Genomic DNA, 21,731 nt, shown 5'->3' with positions numbered 1-21,731 from the left:
CATCATTGCTGTCATGCCCTCCTCTCGGTGTACATGCTCAGAAAAAAAAAACAAAACTTTGAACCATTTACAGATTTTAACAATTGCACCATTTATTTTTTATTTCTTCCCAGTCTCACTTGCACACCTCCCTCCAAACCTGTTCTCTTTAATTTGAATGTTGTTCAAGCTCACCCTGAATGAGGAGTTCTTCCCACACCAAAGATATATATAGCACTGGTTGTATTGTTTCAAGCAACTTCAGCAGAGCATGCCTGCCTTAGTGAGCACTGCTGCGCTGCCTTCACTTCCGCGACGACTTAGAGAGGGGAGGGCAGGGGACAGAGGAGAATCACAACTTCAGGTAAATGATTTTGCAAGTGAGCATACCTCAGGAAAACGGTGCCGGTACACCGTACCGGTGTGTACCGGCACAAAAAAAGCACTGCATATTAGACATACTAGCTCACAGATTCTCAATGAATAACAATCACATATTAAAAAACCACAAATGGGAAGAGGCACCATGGTCAGACGACAGCAAGCTCACCTTCACATTACAATGGAAAGAAAACGGCAAGAAAAGCGAACCAAGAATCCCACACACATTCACAACCAGAGGAGAAAGTGGACAACCATACCTTCTGGACAACAATGATAAATGATCACAGCAACGTATCACCCGAAGATAAACAATTCATGAGAAAATTGAATGAAGCAAGCAAAAACACACTAAACAAATAGCACCACTCAAAACAAAAACAGGAAACAAAAAAACAACCACATCCCTGGTTTAATGACAAACTACTACAAATGAAAAAACTGTGTAGGAAACTTGAAAGAGTATGGGCTAAACACAAAACAGACAAACAAAACCATATGGAGAAAACTAACATTCACAAACAGCATAAAGAAAACAAAAGCAGAACACTACAGTACATACACGAACCTCGAACAGACTAATATGAAAAAAAAATATTCAAACTCATGAACAAACTACCGAAAACACAAAATATACTGGCGACAACGGGAACACCACCAATTGCAGATGAGCTTGCACAACATTTCAAAAACAAAATAGCAAACATAAGAACAAACTTTGTGAAATCACAAACAACCATCACAGACTACCTACAAGACTGTGAAACAAACAACCACACCGAAGTGGACAGAATATGGACTACCTTCAAACCACCCCAACCAAACATAGTAAAGACACTATTGACAAAATACGTAGATGCATACTGCCTATTAGACAACTGCCCCAACTACATGATGAAAAACCCTGGTTCATTGAGTATACATCATATACATGTTTGAATTATTTATTTGGTTTTTGCTCACACCTTTTTCAGTAGTAGCTGAAGGTAATTTACATTCAGGTAAACTGTGTATTTCCCTGGCCCGGGAGGGCTCACAATCTAAGTTTGTACCTGAGGCAATGGAGGGTTACGTAACTTAGGTTTAGGTTTAGTGAATTAGGTTAATTCCCAACAGACAAAGGCAACATAGTACTCACATCTATCCCCAAAAGTGCAACTAGCAAGATCAAGGTTCAAAGGCTTCATAAGAACCAGATCCTATATTGTAAAGATGTCTAACCAGATATCAAAGAGAGAAACCAAAGTACATAGAGTCAAGTAGCACAAAAAGCATAAAAGGGCCTTAAGAACTGGAGCAATGGTACAATCTTTAATTATAAAAAACCCGACACGGGCCGTGTTTCGGTGCCGTGCCTGCCTCAGGGGTCTAATAAAAAGATAAAAAATATATATAAAAAATACAAAAATACATAATAACCGTAACATATATATAAAATCAATATGCGTACAAGTAACATATATATACAAATCATAGAAAGTGTGTTAAAACATATCCCAATTACAGACATATTTTTTGTAACAAGAATCCTTATATAAAAAATCTCTTAACTGTGAACACTGTGTATATATACAGCTATTGTGTGAACCAGAAGTTGCAAATAAAGAAAAAAAGTTCATGCCCACCATAACCAAGTGTGTATTTTAAAAGAATAAAATATTAAAATCCAACTGAGCGTATGTATATATATAGATAATTAATTCTTATGTACAATTGTCCATGCATATGATAAATGTCCATATCGTTGTTTTAGTACTTCTATATCAGCCCAATAGACAGAAAAAAAGAACGTGATAAAAGCAAGTTGCAGCTCATCAAAACTTATTGCAGTTTGGTAAGGTGTTGCACAAAAGACTACACCAGTATTACAATTGACTTGTCAATATTTGTATGTAATAGAATAGTAATACAATATTACTTTACATCTAATTTGTTCTTCATTTCATTATTATTATTTGAGAACACTGTTGAATATATCTTGTTTGAGTTTATTTTGTTCTGAACGGCGGACCAATATTTTAGATCAATTTATACTGCTTTTATCTGTCCATGCTATGATGTTTATATTTTGCTACACTTTTCATAAAACATTCTCTTGATATATCTATTACACAGTTTTTTAGTACATCGTTTGATCGGGAGATCTGACAGATTGGCATATGTTAACACATAGGGCAATCCGAACTATATACCCTCCTATTACAAACTACTTTTAACTTCAGGTCACTTTATTCTGTCCAACGTTTTATATAGCGAATGCTACTTACCTGTAGAAGGTATTCTCCGAGGACAGCAGGCTGATTGTTCTCACTGATGGGTGATGTCCACGGCAGCCCCTCCAATCGGAACACTTTACTAGCAAAGGCCTTTGCTAGTCCTCGCGCGCCGATGCGCACCACGCATGCGCGGCCGTCTTCCCGCCCGAACCGGCTAGTGTTCGTCAGTCCCATATGTAGCAAGACAAAGACAAGGGAAGACACAACTCCAAAGGGGAGGCGGGCGTGTTTGTGAGAACAATCAGCCTGCTGTCCTCGGAGAATACCTTCTACAGGTATGTAGCATTCGCTTTCTCCGAGGACAAGCAGGCTGCTTGTTCTCACTGATGGGGTATCCCTAGCCCCCAGGCTCACTCAAAACAACAAACATGGTCAATTGGGCCTCGCAACGGCGAGGACATAACTGAGATTGACCTAACAATTTTTCCAACTAACTGAGAGTGTAGCGTGGAACAGAATAAACATGGGCCTAGGGGGGTGGAGTTGGATTCTAAACCCCAAACAGATTCTGAAGCACTGACTGCCCGAACCGACTGTCGCGTCGGGTATCCTGCTGCAGGCAGTAATGAGATGTGAATGTGTGGACAGATGACCACGTCGCAGCTTTGCAAATCTCTTCAATAGTGGCTGACTTCAAGTGGGCCACCGACGCTGCCATGGCTCTAACATTATGAGCCGTGACATGACCCTCAAGAGCCAGCCCAGCCTGGGCGTAAGTGAAGGAAATGCAATCTGCTAGCCAACTGGATATGGTGCGTTTCCCCACAGCCACTCCCCTCCTGTTGGGATCAAAAGAAACAAACATTTGGGCGGACTGTCTGTTGGGCTGTGTCCGCTCCAGATAGAAGGCCAATGCTCTCTTGCAGTCCAATGTGTGCAGCTGACGTTCAGCAGGGCAGGAATGAGGACGGGGAAAGAATGTTGGCAAGACAATTGACTGGTTCAGATGGAACTCCGACACAACCTTTGGCAAGAACTTAGGGTGAGTGCGGAGGACTACTCTGTTATGATGAAATTTGGTGTAAGGGGCCTGGGCTACCAGGGCCTGAAGCTCACTGACTCTACGAGCTGAAGTAACTGCCACCAAGAAAATGACCTTCCAGGTCAAGAACTTCAGATGGCAGGAGTTCAGTGGCTCAAAAGGAGGTTTCATCAGCTGGGTGAGAACGACATTGAGATCCCATGACACTGTAGGAGGTTTGACGGGGGGCTTTGACAAAAGCAAACCTCTCATGAAGCGAACAACTAAAGGCTGTCCTGAGATCGGCTTACCTTCCACACGGTAATGGTATGCACTGATTGCGTTAAGGTGAACCCTTACAGAGTTGGTCTTGAGACCAGACTCAGACAAGTGCAGAAGGTATTCAAGCAGGGTCTGTGTAGGACAAGAGCGAGGATCTAGGGCCTTGCTGTCACACCAGACGGCAAACCTCCTCCATAGAAAGAAGTAACTCCTCTTAGTGGAATCTTTCCTGGAAGCAAGCAAGATGCGGGAGACACCCTCTGACAGACCCAAAGAGGCAAAGTCTACGCTCTCAACATCCAGGCCGTGAGAGCCAGAGACTGGAGGTTGGGATGCAGAAGCGCGCCTTCGTCCTGTATGATGAGGGTCGGAAAACACTCCAATCTCCACGGTTCTTCGGAGAACAACTCCAGAAGAAGAGGGAACCAGATCTGACGCGGCCAAAAGGGAGCAATCAGAATCATGGTGCCTCGGTCTTGCTTGAGTTTCAACAAAGTCTTCCCCACCAGAGGTATGGGAGGATAAGCATACAGCAGACCTTCCCCCCAGTCCAGGAGGAAGGCATCCGATGCCAGTCTGCCGCTGGCCTGAAGCCTGGAACAGAACTGAGGGACCTTGTGGTTGGGCTCGAGATGCAAAGAGATCTACCAAAGGGGTGCCCCACACCTGGAAGATCTGTCGCACTACTCGGGAGTTGAGCGACCACTCGTGAGGTTGCATAATCCTGCTCAGTCTGTCGGCCAGACTGTTGTTTACGCCTGCCAGGTATGTGGCTTGGAGCACAATGCCGTGACGGCGAGCCCAGAGCCACATGCTGACGGCTTCCTGACACAGGGGGCGAGATCCGGTGCCCCCCTGCTTGTTGATGTAATACATGGCAACCTGGTTGTCTGTCTGAATTTGGATAATTTGGTGGGACAACCGATCTCTGAAAGCCTTCAGAGCGTTCCAGACTGCTCGTAACTCCAGGAGATTGTTCTGTAGACCGCGTTCCTGGAGGGACCAGCTTCCCTGGGTGTGAAGCCCATCGACATGAGCTCCCCACCCCAGGCTGAGGAATTTGGAAAGGGCGTCCCAGAGTCAAATTGGACCAAATCGTCCACCAATACAGGGATTTGAGAAAACTCGTGGACAGGTGGATCACGTCTTCTAGATCCCCAGCAGCCTGAAACCACTGGGAAGCTTGGGTCCATTGAGCAGATCGCATGTGCAGGAGGGCCATGGGAGTCACATGAACTGTGGAGGCCATGTGGCCCAGCAATCTCAACATCTGCCGAGCTGTGATCTGCTGGGACGCTCGCACCCGCGAGACGAGGGACAACAAGTTGTTGGCTCTCGTCTCTGGGAGATAGGCGCGAGCTGTCCGAGAATCCAGCAGAGCTCCTATGAATTTGAGTCTCTGAACCGGGAGAAGATGGGACTTTGGATAATTTATCACAAACCCCAGTAGCTCCAGGAGGCGAAAAGTCATCTGCATGGACTGTAGAGCTCCTGCCTCGGATGTGTTCTTCACCAGCCAATCGTCGAGATAGGGGAACACGTGCACTCCCAGCCTGCGAAGCGCCGCTGCTACTACAGCCAAGCACTTCGTGAACACTCTGGGCGCAGAGGCGATCTCAAAGGGTAGCACACAGTACTGGAAGTGACGTGTGCCCAGCTGAAATCGCAGATACTGTCTGTGAGCTGGCAGTATCGGGATGTGCGTGTAGGCGTCCTTCAAGTCCAGAGAGCATAGCCAATCGTTTTCCTGAATCATGGGAAGAAGGGTGCCCAGGGAAAGCATCCTGAACTTTTCCTTGACCAGATATTTGTTCAGGGCCCTTAGGTCTAGGATGGGACACATCCCCCCTGTTTTCTTTTCCACAAGGAAGTACCTGGAATAGAATCCCAGCCCTTCTTGCCCGGATGGCATGGGCTCGACCGCATTGGCGCTGAGAAGGGCGGAGAGTTCCTCTGCAAGTACCTGCTTGTGCTGGAAGCTGTAAGAATGAGCTCCCGGTGGGCAATTTGGAGGTTTGGAGGCCAAATTGAGGGTGTATCCTTGCCGGACTATTTGAAGAACCCAACGGTCGGAGGTTATAAGAGGCCACCTTTGGTGAAAAACTTTCAACCTCCTTCCGACCGGCAGGTTGCCCGGCACTGACACGTTGATGTCGGCTATGCTCTGCTGGAGCCAGTCAAAAGCTCGCCCCCTGCTTTTGCTGGGGAGCCGTGGGGCCTTGCTGAGGCGCACGCTGCTGACGAGAGCGAGCGCGCTGGGACTTAGCCTGGGCCGCAGGCTGTCGAGAAGGAGGATTGTACCTACGCTTACCAGAAGAGTAGGGAACAGTCTTCCTTCCCCCATAAAAACGTCTACCTGTGGAGGTAGAAGCTGAAGGCTGCCGGCGGGAGAACTTGTCGAAAGCAGTATCCCGCTGGTGGAGCTGCTCTACCACCTGTTCGACTTTCTCCAAAAATATTGTCCGCTCGGCAAGGCGAGTCCGCAATCCGCTGCTGGATCCTATACTCCAGGTCGGAGGCACGCAGCCATGAGAGTCTGCGCATCACCACACTTTGAGCAGCGGCCCTGGACGCAACATCAAAGGTATCATATACCCCTCTGGCCAGGAATTTTCTGCACGCCTTCAGCTGCCTGACCACCTCCTGAAATGGCTTGGCTTGCTCAGGAGGGAGCTTGTCCACCAAGCCCGCCAACTGCCGCACATTGTTCCGCATGTGTATGCTCGTGTAGAGCTGGTAAGACTGGATTTTGGCCACGAGCATAGAAGAATGGTAGGCCTTCCTCCCAAAGGAGTCTAAGGTTCTAGAGTCTTTGCCCGGGGGCGCCGAAGCATGCTCCATAGAACTCTTAGCCTTCTTTAGGGCCAGATCCACAACACCAGAGTCGTGAGGCAACTGAGTGCGCATCAGCTCTGGGTCCCCATGGATCCGGTACTGGGACTCGATCTTCTTTGGAATGTGGGGATTACTTAGAGGCTTGGTCCAGTTCGCCAGCAATGTCTTTTTTAGGACATGATGCATGGGTACTGTGGACGCTTCCTTAGGCGGAGAAGGATAGTCCAGGAGCTCAAACATTTCAGCCCTGGGCTCGTCCTCCACAACCACCGGGAAGGGGATGGCCGTAGACATCTCCCGGACAAAGGCCGCAAAAGACAGACTCTCGGGAGGAGAAAGCTGCCTTTTAGGGGAGGGAGTGGGATCAGAAGGAAGGCCATCAGACTCCTCGTCAGAGAAATATCTGATGTCCTCCTCCTCCTCCCACGAGGCCTCACCATTGGTATCAGACACAAGTTCATGAACCTGTGTCTGAAGCCGTGCCCGGCTCGACTCCGTGGAAACACGGCCACGGTGTGAGCGTCGAGAGGTAGACTCCCTCGCCAGCACCGGCGAAGCTCCCTCCGCCGACGTCGTCGGGGAGCCTTCCTGGGAGGCGGCCGCAGTCGGTACCGCAAGCGGCACCGATGTCGGAGACCTCACCCCGGGCAAGGGGCCAGCCGGCGCCTCACTCGACGGTACCGGTGGCGCAAGCACCCCCGGTACCGGAGGGGAAGGGCGCAACAGCTCTCCCAGGATCTCTGGAAGAACGGCCCGGAGACTCTCGTGCAGGGTGGCTGTGGAGAAAGACATAGAAGCCGATGCAGGCGTCGAGGTCATTGTCTGTTCCGGGCGTGGAGGCTGTTCCGGGCTGTCCAAGGTGGAGCGCATCGACACCTCCTGAACAGAGGGTGAGCGGTCCTCTCGGTGCCGATGCCTACTGGGTGCCGACTCCCTCGGCGACCCAGAGCTCTCGGTACCGATACGGGAAGGAGACCGGTGTCGATGCTTCTTTGACTTTTTCAAACGAAGCATGTCACCGGAACTTCCCGGTACCGACGAGGAGGACGTAGAATCTAACCGTCGCTTCCTCGGGGCCGAGGCCGAAGAAGGTCGGTCTCGGGGGGGCTGTACTGCAGGAGCCCTCAGGGTAGGGGGAGACCCACCCGAAGGCTCACCGCCACCAGCAGGGGAATGGACAGCCCTCACCTGCACTCCGGTCGAAGCACCACCGTCCGACGACATCAGCACTAGTGGAGTTCCCGGTACCACCGAAGCAGCCTTCCGATGTCTCGGTACCGACGATGCAGAGGGTCGATGCCTCGATGCAGTCAATGCCGAGGTCGGAGGTCTTGACGCTGTCGACGTCGATGCACTCGATACCCCCCGGTGCTGTTGCCGACGAAGAGCCCGAGAACAACACGTTCCACTGGGCCAATCTCGCTACCTGAGTCCTTTTCTGTAAAAGGGCGCAAAGACTACAGGCCTGCGGGCGGTGCCCAGCCCCCAGACACTGAAGACACGACACGTGCCTATCAGTGAGCGAGATTACTCGGGCGCACTGGGTACACTTCTTGAAGCCGCTGGGAGACTTCGATGACATGGGCGGAAAAATCACGCCGGCGAAATCAAAACTCGTAATTGCGGTAAAGGCACAAAAAAGAGGGAGAGAAAAAACTCGAACCGAGGCCTCAAAAGGGCCTACCCCGAAAACGAAAGTAAACTTATCGGGGCAAAAAACTGGAAATACGGGAAGGGGAAAAAGACCGAAAAGGTCTTTCTCCAAAATCCTTTTTTTTTTTTCTTTAAGCAAAAAGCAGAAAGACGCGCGAGGGTGAACTTAAGGGGCGCGAACGGCGCAAACACGACCGTCCCGAGCGCGGACAAAAGAAGACTGACGAACACGAGCTGGTTCGGGCGGGAAGACGGCCGCGCATGCGCGGTGCGCATCGGCGCGCGAGGACTAGCAAAGGCCTTTGCTAGTAAAGTGTTCCGATTGGAGGGGCTGCCGTGGACGTCACCCATCAGTGAGAACAAGCAGCCTGCTTGTCCTCGGAGAAATATTTATATAGCATAGAAATATTTATATAGCATAGAACCAGCATGTGGGAGAACAAGCACAAGGGCCAGAGCTCATATAGATCTCCAATATCGCTGTTTGTGAGAGAGTGGTGCAATTGTATCCACTGAAAATACTGAGACAAAGGGAACCCAAATGTGAGATTATAATGTCCTTCTTGTCCTTGGAAAATGTAAGGGACAGAAAAAAATATCTACAGAACCTGAGACACAGGGAATCCAAGTGTGAGATTATAATGTCCTTCTTGTCCGTGAAGAATGTTAATCCTCAAGAGACAGAAAAAAAATATCTACTGTACCTGAATGTATACAGCTTTGATAGCTTTTGGGCTTTCAGGCAGTATATAAGAAATTACCTTAAACTGCAAAACATTTTGAGTTTTGGAGGATGACTGCTTAATCAGTTTCATGTGGAACTGTACATTTCTAAAACTGCATCTCATATGCACATTTTTGGAATACAACGCTTCCCTGTTTTCATAATAGGACTTTTCAAGCCACTCTGAGGATGACCAGCTGGTTCGCACAGAGCAGTCAACTTCTGCATAGAGAACACTCTGCTAATCTCTAGGAGTTTTTCTTCTACTTTATATTGTTCCCAAAGTAGAAAAAAAACAGAAAGTTGTTATATCCTGGTTCTTGGGAATATCCCACCATACTTTTAACTATCTTAGCAGTTACTTTTCATGCTCAGGTACGACAGGATCCAAAACCTCTTTTAGCCTGTGCCATGGCTCTATAATCACAAAAAAAAATTAACAAAGCTCAATTTCTTCAGGTAATAAAAACCACAGAAAATCAGGGAAACTATGGTGGTAGAAGACTTCAAAAATCTTTAAGAATGCTTTATTATTATATCAGTAAGCCTGAAGAGACTCAAGATACTCCTGCAGCAGCTCTGGAAATCTGCAAAATCCTGATGCTATCAGATGTCACCCACTTGTGTGCCTCATTTAATCCTGATTGTCAACAAAACACACAATTTCTTGTGTGGTTCTGGTTACAATAATTATATGGTATCCTACCTCTTTGGATTCTGTTCATTCCCCTCGTCATGTCCATGTTTGATCATTTTGTAGCGACCATAACGAATCGAAGGTCGAGAAATCAATTGACCACTTAATGCAACCCTGATAGAGGGACAGAAACATAACACTCAGTCTCGAATTACCACTCCTCAATAGTTCAGTGTCTAAGCAAATGAAAATTGTAATAGAACACAACATGGAAAAATATGAGCTGTGTAGATTATGCAAGCCAATTAGAGGCCATGTTTAATTTGGGCACAAGCTTTTATTAAAAACCAGAAATTCATTTGAAAATATAAACATAAGAACCCAACAATTATTCAGTCACATTCCTTTTGTGGAATATGCAAAACAAATGAATTGAAAAATACTTGACTCTAATGATTTTTTGGTAGTGAAGTATGAATAATGTGATATTACTGAAGTAGTCCACAAAAACTGTATACATCATGGTTGAACAACTCTGACCATGCATTACAGTTATAAAATACTAACTTTGGAATATACTAACCATTTCAATTTGGAAAATAAATATTTGTGTAACCCATGATATTAAATGAAAAATAATGATTTATTTAAATTTAGCAAAAATGCTTCAGTTTGGTTGGTCCAGGTCTCTCTTCGCCACTTCCTCTTATTTTTGTTTTAAGTCCTCCAGGATTTCACATCCATTTTGTGTTTTATCACTCACTCATTTTCTTCCCTTCATATCTCTAACACTGATGGGTGATTTCAATTACCCCGATAATGACTGGGTAAATGTATCATCGGGACATGCTAGGGAGGTAAAATACCTTGACGAAATAAAGGACTGATTTATGGAGCAGTTGGTACAGGAGCCGATGAGAGAAGGAAAAATTATAGACTTAGTCCTTAGGGAGCGCATGATCTGGTGAGGGAGGTAATGGTGCTAGGGCCGCTTGATATCAGTGATCATAATATGATCAGATTTGATATTAGCTCTGGAGTAAGTATACGCAGGAAATGTATTACATTAGCGTTTAACTTTAAAAAAGGAGACTAATAAAATGAGAAGAACGGTGAAAAAAAAACTTAGAGGAGCAGCTGCGAGGGTCAAAAATTTACATCAGGCGTGGATGCTGTTCAAAAATACCATCCTGGAAACCCAGGCCAAATATATTCTGCGTACTAAAAAAGGAGGAAGGAAGACCAAATGACAGCCGGCATGGTTAAAAAGTGAGGTGAAGGAAGCTATTAGAGCTAAAAGAAAATCCTTAGAAAATGGAAGAAGGAACTGACTGAAAATAATAAGAAACAGCATAAAGAATGTCAAGTCAAATGCAAAGCGCTGATAAGGAAGGCAAAGAGGGACTTTGAAAAAAAGATTGTGTTGGAGGCAAAAAACACATAGTAAAATTCTTTTTAGGTATACTAAAAGCAAGAAGCCAGCAAAAGAATCAGTTGGACCGCTAGATGACCGAGGGGTAAAAAGGGCGATCAGGGAAGACAAAACCGTAGTGGAGAGATTAAATGAATTCTTTGCTTCGGTCTTCACCGAAGAAGATTTAGGAGAGATACCGGTGCCAGAAATGGTATTCAAAGCTGAGTCAGAAAAACTGAATGAAATGTCTATAAACCTGGAGGATGCAACAAACTGAAAAGTAGCAAATCTCCTGGACCGGATGGTATCCATCCCAGAGTACTGATAGAATTGAAAAATGAACTTGCAGAACTATTGTAAATAATATGTAATTTATCTTTAAAATCCAGAATGGTACTGGAAGATTGGAGGGTGGCCAATGTAACGCCGATTTTTTAAAAAGGTTCCAGAGGAGATCAGGGAAATTATAGACCAGTGAGCCTGACGTCGGTGCTGGGCAAAATGGTAGAAACTATTATAAAGAACAAAATTACAGAGCATATTCAAAAGCATGGATTAATGAGACAAAGCCAACATGGATTTAGTGAAGGGAAATCTTGCCTCACCAATCTATTACATTTCTTTGAAGGGGTGAACAAACATGTGGATAAAGGTGAGCCAGTTGATATTGTGTATCTGGATTTTCAAAAGGCATTTGACAAATTACCTCATGAAAGACTCCAGAGGAAACTGAAGAGTCATGGGATAGGAGGTAGTGTCCTATTGTGGATTAAAAACTGGTTAATAGATAGAAAACAGTGACAAGGGTTAAATGGTCAGTATTCTCAATGGAGAAGGGTAGTTAGTAGGGTTCCCCAGGGGTCTGTGCTGGGACTGCTGCTTTTTAACATATTTATAAATGACCTAGAGATGGGAGTAACTAGTAAGGTAATTAAATTTGCTGATGACACAAAGTTATTCAAAGCCGTTAAATTGCAGGAGGATTGTGAAAAATTACAAGAGGGCCTTACAAGACTAGGAGACTGGGCGTCTAAATGGCAGATGACGTTTAATGTGAGCAAGTGCAATGTGATGCATGTGGGAAAGAGGAACCCGAATAATAGCTAAGTAATGCAAGGTTCCACGCTAGGAGTCACCAACCAAAAAGGGATCTATTTGTCGTCGTTGATGACACGTTGAAACCTTTTGCTCAGTGTGTTGCGGCGGCTAAGAAAGCAAATAGAATGTTAGGTATTATTAGGAAAGGAATAGAAAATAAAAATGAGGACGTTATAATGCCTTTGTATCGCTCCATGATGCGACCGCACCTCAAAAAAGATATAGTGGAATTAGAAAAGGTGCAGAGAAGGGCGACGAAAATGATAAAGGGGATGGGACAACTTCCCTATGAGGAAAGGCTAAAGCAGCTAGGGCTCTTCAGCTTGGAGATATGACAGAAGTCTGTAAAATAATGAGTGAAGTGGAAAGGGTAGATGTGAAATGTCTGTTTACGCTTTCCAAAAATACTAGGACTAGGAGGCATTCGATGAAGCTACAAAGTAGTAAATTTAAAATGAATTGGAGAAAATTTTTCTTCACTCAACGTGTAATTCAACTCTGGAATTCGTTGCCACAGAATGTGGTAAAGGCGGTTAGCTTAGTCGGGTTTAAAAAGGTTTGGACGGTTTCCTAAAGGAAAAGTCCACAGACCATTATTAAAATGGACATGGGGTAACTTCACTGCTTATTTCTGGGATAAGCAGCATAAAATGTTTTGTTCTTCTTGAGATCTTGCCAGGTATTTGTGACCTGGTTGGCCACTGTTGGAAACAGGATGCTGGGCTTGATGGACCTTTGGTCTGTCCCAGTATGGCAATACTTATTTACTTATGTATGTACTTATCCTTCTGTTTCAGCTTTTTTCTCACTTTCTCTTATTTGCCTTTTAATCTACTTTCAGCTAAATTTTATTCCCCCTGTGCCCCTCCACTTTAAAAACTTCCTTCTGTAGTCCTTTTATTTCTGTCTCTCTAATTACTATCTTTCAGACTCTTTCTGGTTCCCCATTTCCACCCTCTGTACTTGTACCCTACCCAGGCTCAACTACCTCTGTCTTTTATCACTCACCAACCCAGTTTGTTACTCATCCCCCACTCCACCTCCAGACCCTTTCTTACATCTTAGCACTTTATCCAGGCCCCTTTTTACTTCCATTTCCATCCACTCTCTCTTCCTTAAGACCTCTCCCCTTCATAGCTTGTATATACACAGACACACACCCACATATATCTGGGGAGGTGGGGAACGGGAAAGGGAGAAGACCACTTACCTGACCCATGAGAATACAGTAAGCAGGTGCAAATGGGAAGACAATGGACCTGGTGACCTTATTCTGCCAATACCTATGTATCCCATGTTTCAGCATTATTAGCAGATAGGCACTCATAACATTTCTTAGCTGCTTCTATTGAATCAGAAGTGTAATGGAATAAAAAAAAGGTGTGGGATAAATACAGAGATTTCCTAAACGGCATAAAGGTGGAATCAAACATATAAAAGCCAAGTGACCGACTCACCTGCAAATGCGCAGTAGAGACTTCCCTCTCTGTCCCGCCCTCGCATCAAGACGTGATGACGTCAGAGGGCGGAACAGAAAGGGAAACGGAGTCGGATGCTGCCGCTGGAGCCTGGAAACGAACATTGCGCACATCCTCCACCCTCCCCGCCGCCGCTCCCGGCCCCCTCCATATCGGGCCCCCTGCACTGACCTGACAGCGCCTCTCACCTCCATGTGGAAGTGCTGCAGGCAGCAACAGAGCGATCTGCTGCTGCCTGCAGCGCTTTCACACGGAGGTGTGCGGCGCTGTCAGGTCAGTGCAGGGGGCCCGGCACGGAGGGGGGAGGGAGCGGTGGCGAGGAGGGTTGCTGGAAATCTCGCCCGTTTTAACAGGCTTAACGGCTAGTAAAGATATAGATCGTTTTTGGTCCCAGTATAACAAGAGTGGGCTCACAGGTACCTCACTGGACATCTTTCTTGACAGTCTGGATGGGCCAAGCTGGTCTTTATTTGCTGTCATTTATATATATACAGTGCACTCCATTAATAAGCGCATGATCTGTTTACCTGCATGCCGTACTTCGGTCCCATTTTTGGCGCCATCAATTTCTATGGGAACAAACTTCGTTTTAGCGCACCACTGATAAGTGCAAGATTCGCTTATATGCATGGTTGAAGACTGCTCCTCTGCAGGAAAGACTCCGCATAAGCGCGCTAATGTAATATGGAAGCCAACTGGTGCGTGACAACCAACGAGATTTCAAATTTACTGCCTCTTTAACTGCCACAGGCAGAATAAGTGAAAGAATGTTGTTAGGGCATACACCGGGGTCATTGTCGCGGTGGAATTGTAAGACTAACACTGGCTGAACGAATAGAAGTTCTTAAAACATTAGAAAACAAACAAAGTCAAGCATCTATTGCTAAAGAATATGGTGTCAATCCCAGTCAAATTTCACGTGTTTTGAAGCAGAAAGACCAGCTTCTGGAAGACGGTAAAATTATGTATCATACCTGATAATTTTCTTTCCATTAATCATAGCTGATCAATCCATAGACTGGTGGTTGTGTCCATCTACCAGCAGGTGGAGATAGAGAGCAATCCTTTTGCCTCCCTATATGTGGTCATGTGCTGCCGGAAACTCCTCAGTATGTCGATATCAAAGCTCCATCCGCAGGACTCAGCACTTAGAGAATTACACCCACAAAGGGACACTCTGCCCAGCTCACCACCGCCGAAACGGGGGAGGGGAATTAACCCAGCTCATCCCCACACAAGTGGGGGAGGGGAATCCGTCCAGTTCATCCCCGCGGAGCGGGGGAGGGACACCACCCCGCCGATGCAGGGGGATCTGGCTTATCCTGCAACCGCAACCGCGGGAGGAGCTGACTGACCCTAACACCGCCGAAGTGGGAGGGGTACAAAGCTGCCCTACAGCCGCACGAAGCGGGAGGGAGCGCCGGCAGAATTTAGGTCTCAATCCAGCCCCGTAAAACGGAGGGGAGAGGAATGCAGCAGCTCACTGTAACACAAAATCGTCTCAACTCCTGAAGAATCCAATTGAAAAAACTTGAACACGCAGTCCTCCTGAACAGGAACTGAAGACTAAACTTGAACCTGAAATGCAACCAGAATAAAAACAGTACAGATATCTGGGAGGGGCTATGGATTGATCAGCTATGATTAATGGAAAGAAAATTATCAGGTATGATACATAATTTTACCTTCCATATCATCATGCTGATCAATCCATAGACTGGTGGGATGTACCAAAGCAGTACTCACCCAAGGCAGGACATAGAAATCCCTGACCGCAACACTGAAGCTCCAAACCGGGCCTCCGCCCGAGCAGCCACAGCCAAGCGGTAATGCCTGGAGAAGGTATGAGCCGATGCCCAAGTTGCTGCCTTGCAAATCTCTTCCAAGGAGACGGACCCGGCCTCCGCCATCGAGGCTGCCTGAGCTCTAGTGGAGTGAGCCTTCAGCCGGATAGATGGCACCTTCCCCGCGGCCACATAAGCCACTGCAATGGCTTCCTTGACCCATCTTGCCACTGTAGGCTTAGCAGCCTGCAGACCCTTACGAGGACCTGCAAACAGGACAAACAGATGATCCGACTTCCGGAAATCATTGGTCACTTCCAAGTATCTGATGATGACTCGTCTCACATCTAGATATTTGAGAGCAGAGTACTCCTCTGGGTAGTCCTCCCTACGAAAGGATGGGAGACAGAGCTGCTGATTCACATGGAAGCGAGAAACAATCTTGGGCAGGAAGGAGGGCACTGTGCGAATAGACACTCCTGCCTCAGTGAACTGCAGAAAGGGCTCTCGACATGATAGCGCCTGGAGCTCGGAAACTCTTCTGGCTGAAGTGATAGCCACCAAAAAGACTGCTTTCAACGTCAGGTCTTTCAGAGATGCCCTCGACAAGGGTTCAAAAGGCGGCTTCTGCAAGGCTCTTAGCACTAGATTGAGATTCCACGCAGGCACCACTGAGTGCAGAGGAAGGCGCAGGTGATTAACTCCCTTGAGAAAGCGCACCACATCTGGCTGCGAAGCCAGGGAAGCACCCTTCAGGCGGCCCATGAAGCCAGAGCCGCTACCTGGACTTTAAGGGAACTGAGCGACAGGCCTTTCTCCAGACCTTCTTGCAGGAACGTCAACATTGAAGAAACTGGAGCAGTGAAGGGAGAAAGGGAGCCTGCCTCACACCACGATGCAAAGGTACGCCAAACCCTGGCGTAAGCAGTAGAAGTAGAGCGCTTCCTCGCTCTCAGCATAGTGGCGATGACCTTGTCTGAGAAGCCTTTCTTCCTCAGACGCTGCCGCTCAATAGCTAGGCCGTAAGACCAAAGGGGGAGGGATCCTCCATCACCACGGGACCCTGATGCAACAGGCCCTGCTCCGCTGGCAGTCGCAGAGGTCCGTCCACTGAGAGCCTGATCAAGTCCGCATACCAGGGACGTCTGGGCCAGTCCGTACCCACCAGGATTACCCGGCCCTGATGCTTTGCCACCCGGTCTAGTACCCTGCCCATCATGGGCCAGGGCGTGAACACATAGAGAAGCTCCTGTGTCGGCCACTGTTGGAGAAGAGCATCTACTCCCAGAGATCGAGGGTCCCATCCTCTGCTGAAAAAGCGCGGCACTTGGCAATTGGCCGATGACGCCATCAGGTCTAGGCTCGGCTGGCCGCAGCGCTTCGTGATGTCCAAGAACGCCTGAGCCGATAGCTGCCACTCTCCGGGATCCAAGGTATGGCGACTGAGAAAGTCCGCCTTGACATTCATGACTCCAACAAAGTGGGCCGCCAACAGCTGTTCCAGGTTCGCTTCCGCCCACTGGCATAGATTCATGGCCTCCTTGGCTAGAGGGGCGCTCTTGGTACCTCCCTGGCGACTGACATAGGCCACAGCCGTAGCATTGTCCGACAGGACCCGTACTGGCTTCAACGCCAGTACCGGGAGAAACTCCAAAAGCGCCAACCGAATGGCTCTGAGTTCCAGGAGGTTGATAGACCAGCGCTGTCCTTCCCAAGCAATGGGCTCCCCAGCCCGTCAAAGAGGCGTCCGTCGTGACGATAACCCACTCCGGGGTCAAAAGAGGCATCCCTGCGCACAACTTGTCTGTCCTCAGCCACCAGCTCAGCGCCTTGCGCACCGCTAGGTCCAAGGGAAGGCGCACAGCGTAATCCTCTGACACTGGAGTCCAGCGCTGCAGCAGAGAGAGTTGTAGTGGTCTCATATGAGCCCTGGCCCAGGGCACTACTTCCATCGTGGCCGTCATAGAGCCCAACAGCTGCACATAGTCCCAAGCCCGAAGAGGAGAGGCTACTAGGAACTGGTCCACCTGAGCCTGAAGCTTGACAATTCGATTGTCCGGCAGGAACACTCTGCCCACTTGGGTGTCGAAACGAACTCCCAGATATTCCAGGGACTGAGTCGGGCGCAGCTGGCTTTTCTCCCAGTTGATGATCCACCTCAGAAGAGCAATCACCCGGTCTACAGCTCTGCCACACTCTGCATAAGAGGGGGCTCGGATCAACCAGTCGTCCAGATAAGGATGGACTTGTACTCCTTCCTTTCGTAGGAAGGCCGCGATGACCACCATTACTTTGGAGAAGGTCCGCGGAGCAGTAGCCAACCCGAACGGGAGGGCTCTGAACTGGAAGTGTCGGCCCAGGACTGCAAAACGCAGAAAGCGTTGATGAGGAGGCCAGATGGGAATATGCAGGTAAGCTTCCTTGATGTCCAAGGATGCCAGGAACTCCCCTGCCTTCACTGCCGCTATAACAGAGCGGAGAGTCTCCATTCGGAAGTGCCAAACTTTCAAGGCCCGATTGACCCCTTTGAGGTCGAGGATAGGCCGTACAGAACCTCCTTTCTTTGGTACCACAAAGTAAATGGAGTAACGTCCCTTGCCAAGCTGATCTTCTGGCACCGGAACGACCGCACCCAGGCGGATCAGATTGTCCAAAGTCTGCTGCACTGCCACAGGTTTGACCGGAGACTTGCAGGGAGAGTGTACAAACCCGTCTCTTAAGGGTCGGCAGAACTCTAGCTTGTAGCCGTCTCTGATGACTTCCAGCACCCAAGCGTCTGAAGTTACCCTGGTCCACTCGCCCAGAAACGAGGACAGGCGTCCTCCAATCTGCACTGGGCCATGGACCAGGGCCCCGTCATTGGGTACGAGACCCTGGGGAGGACCGGAGGAAGCACCTCCGGGACGGCGGTCTCTGCGAAAGGAATGCTGCTTGGGGGAGAAGTTCCTCTTGAAGGAAGAGGGGGCAGAGTAGCCCGACTTGCCCGGGCGATACCAACGGACTTCCTGAAACCGTCCTTTGGAGTTACCGGGGCGAGCACTGGCCCGAGCCCTGACCTCTGGTAACCTCTTGCCATTAGACGTGCCGAGATCGGTCACAATTTTGTCCAGCTCGACCCCAAAAAGCAGCTTGCCTTTAAAAGGCAACTTAGCCAGGCGAGACTTAGAGGCGTGGCCGCAGACCAATGCTTCAGCCAAAGCCACCGCCACGCAGAGACTGTCTGAGCCATACCTTTAGCTGAGGCTTTCAAGACATCATACAGCAAGTCTGCCAAATAAGCCAAGCCCGATTCCAGGGCCGGCCAATCAGCCCTCAAGGAAGGATCCGAGGGGGAAGCCCGCTGCACAATCGTCAGGCACGCCCTGGCCACATAGGAGCCGCAAACTGAGGCCTGCAAACTTAAAGCAGCCGCCTCCAATCTTCTGTCTTGGGCGTCCTTTAGGGCCGTGCCACCTTCCACCGGCAACGCCGTTTTCTTAGTGACCGCAGTGATTAAAGAATCCATGGTAGGCCAAAGAAAGGCCTCCCGTTCACCTTCAGGCAGAGGATAGAGGCGGGACATAGCCCTAGCCACTTTGAGGCTCACTTCTGGGACATCCCATTAAGCCAAAATCAAGGTGCGCATGGCTTCATGCACGTGGAAAGTTCTAGGCGGGCGCTTCATCCCCAGCATAATGGCGGAGCCAGCAGAGGCTGAGGGAGAGACGTCCTCCGGAGAGGAAATCTTCAAAATGCTCATGGCCTGCAGTAACAGGTTGGGCAAATCCTCTGAGCGAAAGATCCACGCTGCAGAGGGGTCATCCGCTCCATCCGAGCGGGAATCCGTCTCCTCCAAGGAATCCCCAAAGGACCGTTGGGAGAACTCAGATACGCTGCCCTCATCTACATCAGAGGAGACAGAGTCCTCTAGGGCCTGGAAATCCACCCGAGGGCGTTTGCTTCCGGAGGCCTCAACCCCTTTATCAGACAGGGGGGCAGGGGCAGCGTTTTGCATAAGAAAAGCCTGATGCAGCAGCAAAATGAACTCAGGGGAGAAACCCCCCGAACAGTGCACTTCTGCAGCTTGGGCCATGGCCCTAGCCGCACCCTCAACCGGCGCTTGCAAGAGCGGGGGAGAAACGTGCTGCGCATCCAAAATGGCGTCCGGCGCGAAACTCAGAGGAGCCGCGCGGGAAGAACGGCGCTTAACTTTGGCCGCTTTCTTACCGTCGCCCGAATCAAGGGCGACCATAGTATTAACGTCTCCCAGCTATAGGGCGGCCCAAGAAGAAGCCGTCCGAGCAGAGTGGCCGGCCAACATGGAGTGGGCGAGCAGCGGGGGATGGGCGCTTATGGCGGGAAAAACCGCCGCACCGGAGGAAGAACCAGGACACTGACCGGCCTCCAAACTGATGCTTAACAAAGGCGATTCAGGTTTTGAAATCCCCGCATCCCCGCTAGATGCACCCACGCGGTCCGGGGAGCGAATACTCGCGCCCTCGCCCTCCGACGCCATAAGCCACGTGGAGACCGAACGGGGAACCCCCTGCCCGCTATAAAAAGGTAAAATTACCTGCTTCTCGCTCCGAGCTGTAACGAACTGGTGTCCCAGTGAGCAGCTGCAATAAACGTTGAAATAAACGTTGAAATAAACGCCCTTAAAGACGTCCAAAAAAAATTTTTTTTTTTTTTCGGGAGGGGGGAGAAAAGGAGGGATCTGGCACTACCAGGTTTGCACTTGCTCAAGAAGAGCCCTCAACCCCAGGTACTCAACAAAACCTAAAAATTAGGCTTGGAGACCTAGCCAGAGCTGCTGCTGTGTGTGACCACCACCTGCTGAGATAGAGAACATACTGAGGAGTTTCCGGCAGCACATGACCACATATAGGGAGGCAAAAGGATTGCTCTCTATCTCCACCTGCTGGTAGATGGACACAACCCACCAGTCTATGGATTGATCAGCATGATAATATGGAATAGCAAAACAATACAAATTCACAACGGAAACGAAAACAGGCAGGAAAAGCTGAGGTACAAGATGCTCTTCTTCGGTGGTTTTCTCGAGTCAGGAGCAGATAGTTTCCTGTCAGTGGTCCACTGCTTTTGGAGAAAGCTAACCAGGTAGCAGAAAGTCTTGGACTGACTGAATTCAAAGCCACTTTTGGATGGTTGGAAAGATGGAAGGAGAGGAACAGCATAAAATTCAAGAAACCGCATGGTGAGAAACAAGATGCTGATGACTTTGTTGCTGAAAACTGGGTTGTTTCAGTTCTTCCTACCATCTTGAACGAGCTTGCACCTCGTGACATTTTCAATGCTGACGAAAATGGTCTCTACTGGCAAGCGATTCCTGATGGAACACTTGCATTCAAACATGCCAAAACTACTGGAGGTAAAACATCGAAGGACCGGCTGACAATCCTCCTTTGCTGCAATATGGATGGGAGTGAGAAGTTGGAACCTCTCATCATTGGAAAGAGCAAACAGCCCCGTTGCTTCAAGAAAGTTAAGCGACTTTCTGTGTCATACGAGGCTAACGCAAATTCATGGATGACTGGGGCAGTGGCTAAAGAAATTAGACACTAGAATGCGGGCACAAAAGCGTCAGATTTTGCTGCACACAGGGATGATGTCAGGCTGTCTAACGTCAAGGTGGTCTTCCTGCCACCAAACACTACCTCTCTGATCCAACCTCTGGATCAGGGCATAATAGCCAATTTCAAACAACATTATCGGGCTCTTGTGCTACGTCTTCTGATGAGCATTACGGATGACCAGACTGGGAAGGATAAACGTGCTGCTGAACTGGCTCGTAATCTATCACTGTTGGATTCCCTACATATGCAGAAAGAAGCCTGGAATCATGTTACACAGGCAACCATTGTGAACTGCTACAAGCGGGCAAGGTAAAATTATGTCTTACCTGATAATTTTCTTTCCATTAGTCCCTCAGATCAATCCAGAGACTTGTGGGTTATGCCCCCTCTAGCAGGTTAGATAGAGAGAACTCCGAAGTTTGCCTCAAGAGAGCATGTGCAGCCACTTAACTTCAGTATACACGATACCAAAGCAGTAAGAAATAAACCATAGAACAGTCTCCTGCCTCTATAACTGCAGCATATACGTAGGAGAAACTCTCCGAGCTGCCATACATAACAACTTGTAACTATAACTGCATTTGAAAACCTGTAACCGTTCAAATAAAAAGAAACATGAACCGAAACGACTGACTTATACTGTTTCTTATCAG

The 21,731-nt window shown here is 48.3% G+C and overlaps 1 protein-coding gene across 2 annotated transcripts in view; it reads right to left on the bottom strand.

The window, feature by feature from the left end:
* The window catches only part of LOC115475544 (beta-1,4-galactosyltransferase 3-like), a 298,706-nt gene that overhangs the window by 15,823 nt on the left and 261,152 nt on the right, over positions 1 to 21,731 (bottom strand). For both annotated transcript variants that reach the window (XM_030211340.1, XM_030211339.1), the window contains exon 7: positions 9,798 to 9,902. In XM_030211340.1, coding sequence (XP_030067200.1) covers positions 9,798 to 9,902 — 105 coding nt within the window. The remainder of the gene's footprint in view (positions 1 to 9,797; positions 9,903 to 21,731) is intronic.

Source organism: Microcaecilia unicolor, chromosome 8, assembly GCF_901765095.1.
Source record: "Microcaecilia unicolor chromosome 8, aMicUni1.1, whole genome shotgun sequence".
Classification (NCBI taxonomy): domain Eukaryota; kingdom Metazoa; phylum Chordata; class Amphibia; order Gymnophiona; family Siphonopidae; genus Microcaecilia; species Microcaecilia unicolor.
The sequence above is the reverse complement of the archived record's forward strand: the minus strand, read 5'-3'. Positions and strand labels throughout refer to the sequence as shown.